This window comes from Cyprinus carpio, chromosome A1 (assembly GCF_018340385.1).
Source record: "Cyprinus carpio isolate SPL01 chromosome A1, ASM1834038v1, whole genome shotgun sequence".
Taxonomy (NCBI): domain Eukaryota; kingdom Metazoa; phylum Chordata; class Actinopteri; order Cypriniformes; family Cyprinidae; genus Cyprinus; species Cyprinus carpio.
The window spans coordinates 23,389,928-23,402,934 of record NC_056572.1 but is presented as its reverse complement, the minus strand read 5'-3'; the positions used below and the strand labels follow the sequence as shown (position 1 = coordinate 23,402,934).

Below are 13,007 nucleotides of genomic sequence, written 5' to 3'. Positions count from 1 at the left end.
ATAATTTTAGTCATTAGGTGGCGCTGATTAGTTTTTCTAACTTGCGTAGAAGTAAAATAGTAGGCGAAATATCCCGTTTAGAGGTCAATATATGGGTCATTATTATACAATATTTGACAGCTCATTCTAATCAGTATCCCGTATTCCATATTAGATATAAATATTTTTTAATTCTAAAATGAATGTGGTGTCTGCTACAGAATGTTTAACTGAATCTGCCCTCACCTGTGAGTCAAATTTCACCCATCCTGAAAACCATGAAAAATTCATGAAATCTTCATTGCAGTGCAGCAGGTCTAAAGACTATGTTATTTTTGTCTGTTCATGAAGTCTATTACGATAACAGTGTTAGAAAATAAATAAAATATAGTGCTATTAAATGAAATATTAATGAAATAATTTTTTTTTTTTTTTTTTTTTTTTTTGTGGTTAATATTAATAACGTTTGGCCTTTTCATAATATCCGGACACACAACTTATTCTGCTATAAATTAATGCTTTACAGCATAAATATGCTATTTAATTCAAGACCGTCAATAAAATAAAATAAAATAAAATAAAATAATAAAATAATAAAATAAAATAAAATAAAATAAAATAAAATAAAATAAAATAAAATAAAATAAAAATGTTGGGCCCCCTCTCACACTAAACTGAAAAGTAGGTATGTGACGGAACTGTCAGAATGGACCCACTTTAGACTGCAACAAATTCATTATGCAAATACAATTTCTTGCTGTTCAAAGGTGCTGTTATAGTTGTAATTTTTGTTGCTATATTTTAGGAGAAAATAAAAAGTAACTTTTTACCATGGGTGGCCTTTTGTCCCATTAACAGAGAACAGGTATGTGTGAGGGCCTAAATCAGGGGTCTCTTAACTCGGTCCTGGAGGGCCGGTGTCCTGTAGAGTTTAGCTCCATTCTTAATTAAACACACCTGAACCAGCTAATTAAGGTCTTAGGCACACAGGCCCCTGGCCTAAATCTTAGTCAATGTAAAATATTTAGACTGAAAAAAAAAGGTATACACATGTAAGACCATAACTAGTAAAGACCACACATGATAATAAATAAATAAATTGTGGCAGTTTGAAACTTGTAATCTGTTAATTTGATGTAGTATCGTCCTTCAACCATCAGATGGCGACTGTTGCATTGCGGCTGTTTTATTGCTAGACAGAAATCATTACTTTTAACTATTTGGTTGTTTTGTAGCTTTGCTGTGATCATATATCATAATAAGGACAAGACAAGGATAACAGCAAGGTAATTTTATTGCATTACTTTGATTACGTGATGATAAAGAACACTAACAGAAAATGACATCTATGAAATCTAGCCTTCCAGAGATGATACTGAATATTGCCATATTTCTCAAAACCTCCAATGCATGTCAAAAAAAAAAAAGTAGTGCATCATGTCATATACCTTTATTAACCAGCTCAATCACTCTGCAGACTGACAGTTTCAGGAAATCAGTGCCATGGTGAGCAAAGAGATAACAAGTACAGAAGTAGCCTATGGAACAATAGAGGACAAATCCAAGAATTTAGATTGCAATCTAATACTTTTGCAACAGAAAAATCAAAATATCATGCACTTAATGACTCTGGATCAAAAAATTTCAAACTATTCTAAAATACAATTTCACATTTTGTCTAATCTGTACAAATAAATTAGCAAAAGAACAAAACTATTAACGATCCCTACAGATTTCTTGCTTTGCTGGCTCATATAAAGGCAACTCTAAACTACTGCAAAATGACCCCAGTATACAGTAGTGCTAGGCACACCCTCTTAAGAAAACACACACTAACAAATGCAAATTGCTTTCTTGTTTCTTCAGCAGAGTCAAAAAGTCAAGCAGTCTGTTTTCATACATACACTCAAAGAAAACGTACTTTCAAGTTTCAGCAGGACAAGTGTTTTTTTTTTTTTTTTTTTTTTGCCAGTTTCAAAGTCTTTTTCCAGTAGCACACTTACATCCACCCTAAAAAGTGTTTAGCTATTCATAACTGGAACGTGACCTGTTCACGTCAGTAAATACAAAAGCAGAGCGGATCTTTCATATCCAAAGTGCCTATATACAATCAATCACACATTACGTTCCCTCTCTGGATGCTGGAATCGGAAGCCAAACTGGAAGAAGAAGAAGACAGGGAGACAAGCAGACGGCCACTATACAGACAGACAGTTCTGAATGTCCTATGTTAAAGGCTGGATGACACTAAATGACTTTTAAAAACAGAACATGTTTTAAAACACAAGGTGTCATAAACTTGCTGACTTTGTAAATAGTTACAGAGAAAAACTAGACAGCATATAATAAAAGACTGAGGATCACATAGGGTTGCCAAGTCCACTGTTTTCCAGTGGAACTGCTGTTGCTGCAGGCTAAAGGGATACTTCACCCAAAAATGAAAGTTCTGTCATCAATTACTTACTAACCCTCAAGTTGTGCAAAACGTATGAATTTCCTTCTTTTTGTCGAACATGAAAGAAGATATTTTGAATAATGTGTGTGTCAAAACAGCTGCTGGTCCCCACTGACTTCCACAGTATAGAAAATATATACTATGGAAGTCAGTGGGGACCAGAGACTCTTAGCTACCCACATTCTTCAAAACATCTTCTTACACTGAACTGAAATGCTATTTTGAAATATTTTATAAACTGTGCTGGATGTTAAGTTTTTTGAGGAACGGGCACTAGTAGGGAACTTTTGAGCTCCTATATGAAAACATACTGTTTATAATTACTACTAGGCTACATGGTGACTTTCAAGTTGAAATTGTGTATATCGCAGAACAGTAACAAAAAAAAATTATATATATTTTAGGCATATTTTGAGTTTTGATATTTAGGGTAGGGTTATTGGGCTAGTTTTGGCCCATTTTTGATTAATCACTGGTATAGTTTTGTTTCGCAGACCTGGCAACCCTGCTTTCATGCCTTTCCAAACACAAGAAACTCACTCAGAATGAACTCACCTCACTGCAAGGAGACACACAAATGTCAATATATGTGTTCTATAATCGTCTCAAATATCAACGTTTGATATTCTCTTTAACTGGTGGAATGATAATCTGTAACTAAAGAAATTGAAGTCTGTGCTGCTCATCATACACAATTTTTTTTGTGAAATCTGCAGACTGGCTCTTACTTTGGACAATGTACTCGTCCAGACTATACAAATCGGGGCAAAAGTCATGTAGTGTATTCTAGCCTTTTAACTAGTATGAAGTTTAGCTAGTATGAAGTTACATAAATATATGTATCTATGCATTTATATTTGAAATTGTCTCCATATTGTTTCTCTAAGTAGTATTATTCTTTCTTCTGCAGGCCCTTGCTGACCTCAGCCTCAGCACTGCATTCTGGGAAGTGAGGAGGTTGGGCAGAGTGAGGGGAGGGCAGAGGTGCTGATGGTGCATTCGGGGTTGTTGAGGCTAAAGGCTCAATGGGAGCAGAACTCCTAGAGTCCTCTGATTGGACAGATGAGCGTCCCCTTTGGGAGCGTCTTCTCTCTGGGTGGGTGGAGGAAGTGCTCTTTCCTGGAGGAGGGGGGCTGCGGTCCTGACGCCGGCGGGAAAGCTGGATGGTTTTCTTATCTAGAGCTGTGTTCTACAGGAGAGAGACAATATGTTAATATTCACATGATGTGCACCCACCCAAAAATGGAAAGGAAACAATTCAGTAGGGAAAGAGTAAGTGAGATGAAGTTATGGTCTGGGAGGAAGAGAAAGAGATCATTTCAATCTTAAGAAGACAGTGCACCCAAAAATAAAAATTCTGTCATCATTTATTCATCTTGTTTCAAAATTATATGGCAGAATTTCTTCTGTGGAACACAAAAAATATATGTTGGTCCACAAGACAAGGTGACTTTCACTGTACAAAAACACTTAATGGGGAATTATGCTATGTGAATGCATATATATGTTGAATTATGTTTTTTTTTTAAAAGAAAGTGATGTCATGACTGTTGCAGAAATTTCACGTGGTCAAAATGTAGTGTGACCTTGGCTTTAAAAGGGTCATTTTTCATTTGCATTTGACACTTTGCAAAAATTTGGCATATTTGTAGGGTGAAAATAATTTGTGCAGTTAAGTTACATTTTTGTTTTTTAATATATATATTTAATTGGGCAGAAATAGTGGTGACACCACGGATATAAGTAGTTAGCATCTGTGCAATAGCATTAGTATTTTTGACTAAAATTAATAATTTGACACTGTAACAGAATAATGACACTAAAACACCTTTTGAGCTCTGCAGAAGAAAGAAAGGCACAGGAACAACATGAGAGTGAGTAAATGATGACAGAATTTTCACTTTTGCGTATCCCTTTAAGTAATAAAGCAAGCTGTTCTGTGTTTTCACCCATTTCTGTAAGAAGAAACATGTTCAAACTAAGGTATAGTAGACAATATACATGACCTGGTTTCACTGAAAAGTCAATACTATCACATCACAGGTGGGAGAAGACCACCGCAGTAAAAAAAAAAAAAAAAAAAAAATGGCAGAGAGTGAAAAACAGCACTGAAGTTCATGACGGCATTAAAGCGAGTCAAGAATTCTCTAAGCTGTCAACTTCCCATGTCTAGTAGGGGAAAACTATCATCTTCAGTGATGTTATTGTCACTTTCTCCCAGTATAAAAGTGTATGTGTGAGGAGACAGAGGCGGGGAGGGAGGAGCATAGCAGTTAGTGTTAGTACATACCATTGCCTTGGAGCTAGTCAAAGGATAGCAATGCCATGGGGAGAGCAGAAGCAGAGGACAGAGACTAGTCTTACTCACTGAGCACATACAGCACAAATTCATACACAGCACTAACATAACCTCTAACACTTCCGCTGAGGGACATCTCACAAGGACTATTTCAGAAACACTCAGCTTGCCCGACTGAAGCAAAAATATAGCCACTTAAAGGGGCAGTACACTCAGAAATGAACATTCTGACATTATTCACCCTCATATGTTTCCAAACACACATGATGCTGATTTTCTTATCCAAAGAAGCTGTCAAGTTCCAAAAAGCAATATAAAAGCATGTGAATATAGTCCATACCACTCTTCTGAAGCCATTTGATTACTTTTTGCATCTATGCTGCAAGTTTGATGTAATGACGTGTGATTATAAGACATTTGTTATTACTGACGTCAGATAGATGCCATAGAAACCATATTTAATTTGAGAGCTGATTATCAGTGCATCAGCTGTAGTCTGGTCATTACACAGCTATCATTTCAGAACACATGGAATATAGCAAAATAGTCATATATATACATTTTTTTTTTTTTTTGTAAAACCTGACAGACCACGGTTATAAAGAACTGTCATTGTATGGAAAATATCCATGTGACAGTTCTTTAAAAAAAAAAACTCTTTTCTTTCAGTATATTTGGAATGACATGAGGGTGAATAATTGGCAAAAGCTTCATTTTGTGGTGAGCTATTCCTTTCAATTGTGACATGTTTTGGTTTCTTTGGTACGTTCCTCAGCTGTAGACAAAACCAGTTGAAAAGAAAGCTGACAAAACAAATAGGACAAGTCTGGACCATATTAATAAATATAAATATACTGGCTTTAAAATAAAATAAAATACAAATTCAATTAAAAGGAAAAAAACTAAATCCCCATTTTATCTCAATTTTATCTCATTAAAACTTTCAGTAAATAATTTAATCCAAGGCAATTTTTTTGTGCAAAATTAAGCATCTCTCTCCCCCGGTCATTAGATTTATACATTTAAATTATTATATTACAATACTGCCAGAAGATGGCAGATTTTCATATTATCAAAATTATCAAGAATTTTTGATGGCAATGGTCAAGGTCCTAAGAGTGAGACTTTGGCAGCTGCCATGAAATAGACTATGTCTGGATTAGTTAACAGAGAGAGAGAGAACCCATTGAATTGGAGTGTTAATATTACAAGCAGTCAGTATGGCATGCACGCTAATACAAACCTTCCAGCTAAGAAAGAAAACGATATACAGCAATAATGCAACAAAGCAGAATATCACAGCAATAAATTAATTTAGAGAGCCACCATGAACGTGGAGTGGAATGATAAGATGGAAAGACAAAAAGTGGACCAGGTTATGGTTGGAACACAAAGTATGGTATGATTGTTGTCTAGAATTAGATGCATGACCAGCAAATGCTGAAAAATCCAGTGAGAGTGAATAAGAGGCAGTCAAAGTGCAGAGGCTGCTAGATTTTAGTGTAGTCAAAGAACTCAAGCTCATTAAAAAGAGGTTTAGGTTTGGAGTCAAATACCCAATATCCAGTGGTAGACATCACTTCGGGTCTTGGGAGAGCAAGGAAGGGGTGTAGTACAGCCCTGCCCTTACAGTTCAAACTGTCAAATGAGATTCACATCAATGCCCATTCAGCCAGAGTCCCTGCTGCTGCTGCTGCTTTTTCAAGCAGTGCAATTAACAAAAAAAGGTCCACAGATTTTTTTTTTTAAAAAGCTTAGGGTTTTAACAATGTATTATAAAGGAAAATGCCATAAACAAAAGCCTCCTATACAACGCTTAAATTAGTATCATCAGAATGTTCACTAATATAATTTATCTCCAGCAGAATCAATGCAAATATATCATGACTATTCAATATACCGCTTAGCAGTTATTTTAATATATACTGAGGTTTTAATTTCAAACATCAAAAATGAAATGCTTCATAGTGACAATGTAGACAAGGTGAAGACCAGTGACAACACTGAAAACAACACATTTACAGAGACAAACACCTTAATGACAGTGAGAAGAACTAAGACAAGGCTGGCAGTGAGGGGTTTATGGCGTTTATGGGGTTTATGGCAGTGAACTGGGATGGAAATTTAATAAGACATGGGGGTGGAAATGGCTGAAAATGCTTCACCCATGTCTCCCTCTGAGCTCATAAAGTACATTCTGTCAAGCAATAAAAGGATTATGATGAGTCCTTCAGCAATTTTCAGGCACTATATAGAGCAACACTTTTTTCAATTTTTTTTTTCAATGGGCTTGGTCCTGTATTTAACACATTTTTTTGTAAGCATCAAATCAGCATATTAGAATGATTTCTGAAGGATCATGTGATACTAAAGACTGCAGTAATGGCTGCTGAAAATTCAGATTTGCATCACAGGAATAAAATACATTTGAATATATATTTAAATAGAAAATACATATTTTACATAGTAATAATATTTCACAATATTACTGTTTTTACTATATTTTTGATAAAGTAAATGGTGAGCATAAAAGACAAAAACATTAAAAACATACCGTATAATGCATTATGTATTTGGAAACAAAAAAGGTACAATACAAAGCTAATGACTTATAGTCATAGTAAAAAGTCTTTGGTTGGCTCTCATCGATTTATTGATTATGGGTAGTAAGGTAGTTTTTAACCATGAATTTGGCATTTGAACATATTTAAAGAGGTTTTCAAAAGTTAAAATCATGTTACTTATGGCATATCTGTGTTGACAGGTTTAAACATTATCACTTAAAATATAATAAAATTTCTATGGAGAAATAAAGCCTGATTTTTTTTTACTTGCACCTGATGTGCTGTTTTCTAAAGTCATGTCCTATTTTATAGCCCTGGCATATTTTGGCCTGTGCTTGCTTACAATACAATAATCTCTAATATTTCCTGAGATTTAGCAGTTATGTAAGTCATGAGTGCTGAGGGAGACAAACTGATTGATTTGATGCTGGTGTCCACAGTGGCTGTAATTTCAGTGACGGCTATGCTTCGGAATTATGTGTAATCCAAGTACTAATCATCAGGGGCCAAGAGGATGACATTGGTTATTTTTTAAGCAAAGCATATTAACAGACGACAGCAGCTGCAGTTATGATGTGCAGACTGTTTCTCGTGTGTGAGTGTGTGTGCTCACCACAATAACAGAGACTCCAGGGGAAATGTTGCTCTGTTTCTGCACAGAGTTAAAGTGCTTTTTGAGTTTACCTGCCACTTCCATCTTCATATTGTTTTCCATTGCAGCATCCTCCTGTTGGTTATAGAAGTGGATTAGGATAGGCCAGTCTAATGGCGAGCAATATAACTGTGTTCACCAAAACATTCAGACTAAATTGTAGGTTACAGCTCAAATGACACAAATAATGTTTTATGAGTATGTGATTGAGTATCCCTTGTGGCCAATCATGCCGCATTTTGGTATATTATATTTTATAAATAGAATTCTGATACTGTAATGTAGCACATGCATTATCTAACTTGACAAAAAACACACACATACACAGCACTAAACCTTTTTACACACATTTTCTGTGATCCAGGGGTGAGATAGAACATCCTCTGCTGTGTATCTGGCCTCCACATTCACCTGCAGCATGTGACCAATCAAGTCCTGTGCAAACACACCATGATCATATTTTCAATAAACAGATGTCAAGAAAATGTACTACATTTTATCATAAAAATAGAAAAGGTACACAAAAGGACAGAAAACAAATAGTTCCCCTTTAGGAACTCGGACTGCATCAAAAACGCTTTGGGAACGTCTCTGCGTGACCACGCTCTGAACCATGTGTGAAATCAGTCCAATGGAATGGCAAGACATCACAGATGGGATGACATAGTGACCAGGAAGCTTATTAAATGCACATGCTGTGAAAACAGCGTTAGCTTCTGCTTCTTTAGTAAGCACTCTATGTCTCCGTTTGTCTGAGAAAGTGTGTGTGTTTGTGCCAGTGCACGATTCTTTATTTCGGTGAGTGTTTGCAAAAAGAGTGACAAGCAACATTTTAGACTGTGTGTTCCTCCCTGCCCGTGCTTCATTATGGGCGGGAATACACGCAATCTTTGCGTTGTTCGTCTGGGAGCGGAGCATGCTCAGTCAGCTCTCGAGGGGAGTTAAGGAATTATGGTATGATATATAAAATACAAGATACTGGCCTGATTTCCTAATAAAAAGACCATTAACATGATCTAAAATGTTTAATTATTCAAAAAATAATAAATAAATAAATAAATCTGATATTAGGACTGCTTGTCCACATTTGCACACAGCAAAAATTCTGTCATTCAGTGCAGAATAACATGTTAGAAACCCAGCAAGCAAAACAGTTCTAAAGCTGGATGGGGTGAATGTGAGAGGGGGAGGATGTGAATGAGATATAATGATGTGAGTAGGATGAAACAGAGCAGGGTGCAGTCAGGAATATAGCATAAAGAATGAAGGATGTCAAGATAAATGGGTGAAAGTGAGGCAGTGTGTTTAAAGCATGCTAAAGGAATAGTTCAGGCAAAAATGAAAATCTATTGCGAATTTACTCACTCGCATGTCATTTAAGATGTAGATGATTTTGTTTCTTCATCAGAACAGATTTAGAGAAATTTAGCATTGCATCACTCACTAATGTTACAAAATGTTACTATAATGCTACTCTGATGAAGAATGAAACTCATCTCATCTTGAATGGCCCGTGGGTGAGTACATTTCTAACAATTTTTACTTTTTAGGCAAACTATTCCTGTAAGTGTTGTCAGTGTGTGTTTGTCTCCACTCACTTTAGCAGAATCTGTGATATTGTCCCAGAAGGGTGATGGGAACTCTAAGTGCCCCACTAGGATCTGATCAAATAGGTCCTCCTGGAGGTTTTTTTCACTACAAAAACAAATGCCAAGCACACAGACAGTAAAAAACATGTGTAATGTTTAACAACTGCTAAGAACAATACATACAAAACATGAGCAATATGAACAATATGAGACTTAATTTTAGATTTTAAACACTGTAGATTATTAACATGAAGGACTGAGCAGGTACTGTCATGTGGTACCTGCGGAAAGGTGGAAAGCCACATAGGAGGATGTAGGTAATTACTCCAGCTGCCCAGATGTCCACTTTTAGCCCATATCTGCGGCAATGCCCAGACAGAAAGACACAGTCAATAGCATTCAGCCCCCAGTTTTTTAAAGGCTATTAATCAGCTATTCATGCCCCCATAGCCATATCACTTTAGAAAAAGAATAAATAAATAAATAAATAAACGATTAAAAAACAAACAAAAAAAACATGCTGATATGAAAACAAAACAATCAGTGATTCTTACCCTGACTCTGATATGATTTCTGGGGCAACATAAGTAGGTGTTCCACAAACAGTGTAAAGCGGCCCTTCAACCACTGTGGCTAAGCCAAAATCACCCAACTTTAATGACTTTATACCATTAGGGTACTCACACACCTATGACACACATAGTGAAAGAGGCAAAATGATTATTTTTATTCACCTGGATTTATGATTTTTTCTTTTGACATACCATAAGTCATTTTCCACATACAAAGTGCAAAGTTGTTTTCTTCGCAGGTTTTGTATTTCTGTACTGCAGTGTATGTTAAAGATGTGTGAACTAAAGTATTTTCAGATTTATTGTTTCTGTGCAGAATGTGTAGGTGTATATACCTGTATATTGCATATTTAATGTCTCTTTTGAGAATATGTTTGTCTGCATATATGAGCATACCAGCAGATTCTCAGGTTTGATGTCTCGATGGACGATGCACATCCGGTGCAGATATTTGAGAGCTGCCGCCAGGTTGAATACCATTACACTAGCATCTCTTTCAGTGTATTTTGTCGAGGAGGTGATTGCATCAAACAGATCTCCACCCTGAAACACACAGATGGCAAAACAAATAACTAAAAATACCAATCCCTGTATTCTGTATAAAACACACTTTCACCCAGAGGTAACATGTTTTGGCTTTAATATGGGCTAAGAGTTTGATCAATATCGAAAGCGGCCATTTAGTGCAATGTTGCTGACAACAATACACAGAATTTGTAATGCATTTAACTTTCCTATAATGCAGGGTGTATCTGATTTTATATTTGGGGACTTTATTTGATTGTGAAAATTATATTATATTATATTATATTATATTATATTATATTATATTTATTATATTATATTATATTATATTATATTATATTATATTATATTATATTATATTATATTATATTATATTTTTTAGTTTAGTTTAGTTTGATTTTTTACATACACTACTGGTCAAAAGTTAAAAAGACATTTATATTTTTGCAAAAGACTTATATCTCAAATAAATACTTTTCATCAAAGAATCCTAAAAATAAATTAATTAATAAATCACAGTTGTATCACGGATTCCACAAAAATAGCTGCTAGATATTCAGCTTTTACCATAGATATTCAGAAATTACCATATAATACATTATATTGAATTAAAATTACATAATAATATATACTATAATATACATACACACATACACACACACACACGCGCGCGCGTATATATATATATATATATATATATATATATATATATATATATATATATTATATATATTTATATTTATTTTAATATTTTACTGATGCCATTGGTAGTTTGAATGGTAGTGTCTGATATAAAAACTAAATAAATATCAAGTGATATATTAAAAATCTAAGAATTATTTATAATTATAAAGTTCAGAAGTTTCAGAAGCAGAGTATGCAATGTTGAGGAATGTTTAGACTGTATCAGACTGTAAAAGAGGTGCCTAACAAACCTTTACAGTAACAGTACCTTCACAAGTTCCATGACTAGATAGAGCTCAGTGGGCGTATCCACCTCCTCAATCAGCATGATGATATTAGGATGCTTAACTCGCCTCAACACTGCCACCTCACTCTCGATCAGGTGCTCCTGTGTGTTCAAAGCACGTGTCACAACAAATTCCCAACCGTACAGCAACTCTCAGTATTCGTTTGCCTTTAGCTGCCAAGGCATAAATCTGCATGAATTCCTGAGGTTTGCTCTTGCAGGAAACCAGGCAAACAGGAAATGAACTTCCTTGGTTAAAACACAGACTGAAATTAGATTATGAGACATTGGCCACCAATATAACTGCTGTTTACATATCATTCATACACGGGCAAAAGAATGTGAACACCCCTTCTAAATAATGGGTCTTGCTATTCCAGTAATTCCAGTGAAAGGGAATCAAAATTCAGCAGCTTACAATGACATTACAACCTTGTTGCAACAGTTTGGGGAGGAACCTTAGCATTCTAACCCCAGTAGATAAAGGGAGATCCATAAAGAATTTCCCATTACTTGTAAAAATTGCAGCATGCTGGATTAATGGAAATACATCAAATATAATCTAGTTAGCCATATTAAATGGACCAAAAACAAATTCACTGACCACTAAGACTAAGTTAATAATTTGCATTGCACTAACCTAACCTTACAGGCAGTGCTCAGAACTCATAAACAACAATAATTGCATCGTTATAAGGACAAAATATATGTATTATTGATAAAAAAAACAATGCAAAATACAGTTTCATGGCTGGTAAGGAATATTTATAGCTGTTTTTTTCTCAATTCACTCGCTCCATTGGCTGGTGTCGCAAAAAGTCCAACTCACTTTGCCTCTGCATTTGTTTTTATCGATGATCTTCAGTGCAAACTCCTTTCCAGTGGATCTGTGGAAAGAAAGAAACAGAACAATAGACTTTGTTTCAGGGAGGTTAATGAAGGTCTGTTTTGAGTGCATTCAGAGCCTCAGGAACCAATTTATAAGCTGGATGTCCTTTTTGTGCGCAAGAGATCTTCCTTTGAACATTCTAGCCTAAAAACACAAACAGGAAAACTGAATCTAGATCTGGACAGTATTATTCATGTATTTTAATCAGAGATCATGACAATAACAAACTTAGAAAGGAGAACAAACAAAATACAACACAATTTTATTGACCCCGAAGAGCTATTTTATTTTTTTCTGACAGAACATAACAGAAAAAAAAAACATTTTGAATTATTTTGTAACTTGTCATTTTCTTACCGTTCGACACACTCCTTTACCACAGCAAAGTTTCCATCACCTATAACTTTGCCAATTTTGTACTTGTCCAAAATAGTGGAAGCAGTAAGGTTCCTGTTTCCATTAACTAAAGGGAACAAACCAATACATTAAACATATCAGACTGAAAGAACATAA

General features: G+C 35.2%; 1 protein-coding gene across 9 annotated transcripts in view; it reads right to left on the bottom strand.

Annotated features, from left to right (window-relative positions):
• Positions 1-1,255: 1,255 nt before the first annotated feature.
• The window catches only part of LOC109056953 (serine/threonine-protein kinase DCLK2-like), a 45,235-nt gene continuing 33,483 nt past the window's right edge, over positions 1,256-13,007 (bottom strand). For 4 of the 9 annotated variants that reach the window (XM_042758213.1, XM_042758205.1, XM_042758228.1 and 1 more), the window contains 10 exons: positions 12,852-12,957; positions 12,435-12,492; positions 11,588-11,707; positions 10,507-10,653; positions 10,093-10,226; positions 9,820-9,897; positions 9,548-9,644; positions 8,298-8,384; positions 7,911-8,024; positions 1,256-3,623 (listed from right to left, as the gene is read on the bottom strand). In XM_042758213.1, coding sequence (XP_042614147.1) covers positions 3,327-3,623; positions 7,911-8,024; positions 8,298-8,384; positions 9,548-9,644; positions 9,820-9,897; positions 10,093-10,226; positions 10,507-10,653; positions 11,588-11,707; positions 12,435-12,492; positions 12,852-12,957 — 1,238 coding nt within the window. In that variant the 3' untranslated portion in view covers positions 1,256-3,326. Of the gene's footprint in view, positions 3,624-4,724; positions 4,738-5,818; positions 6,430-7,910; positions 8,025-8,297; positions 8,385-9,547; positions 9,645-9,819; positions 9,898-10,092; positions 10,227-10,506; positions 10,654-11,587; positions 11,708-12,434; positions 12,493-12,851; positions 12,958-13,007 lie in introns of those variants that run through there. The other 5 variants (XM_042758242.1, XR_006160260.1, XR_006160255.1 and 2 more) reach the window with 5 other exon arrangements.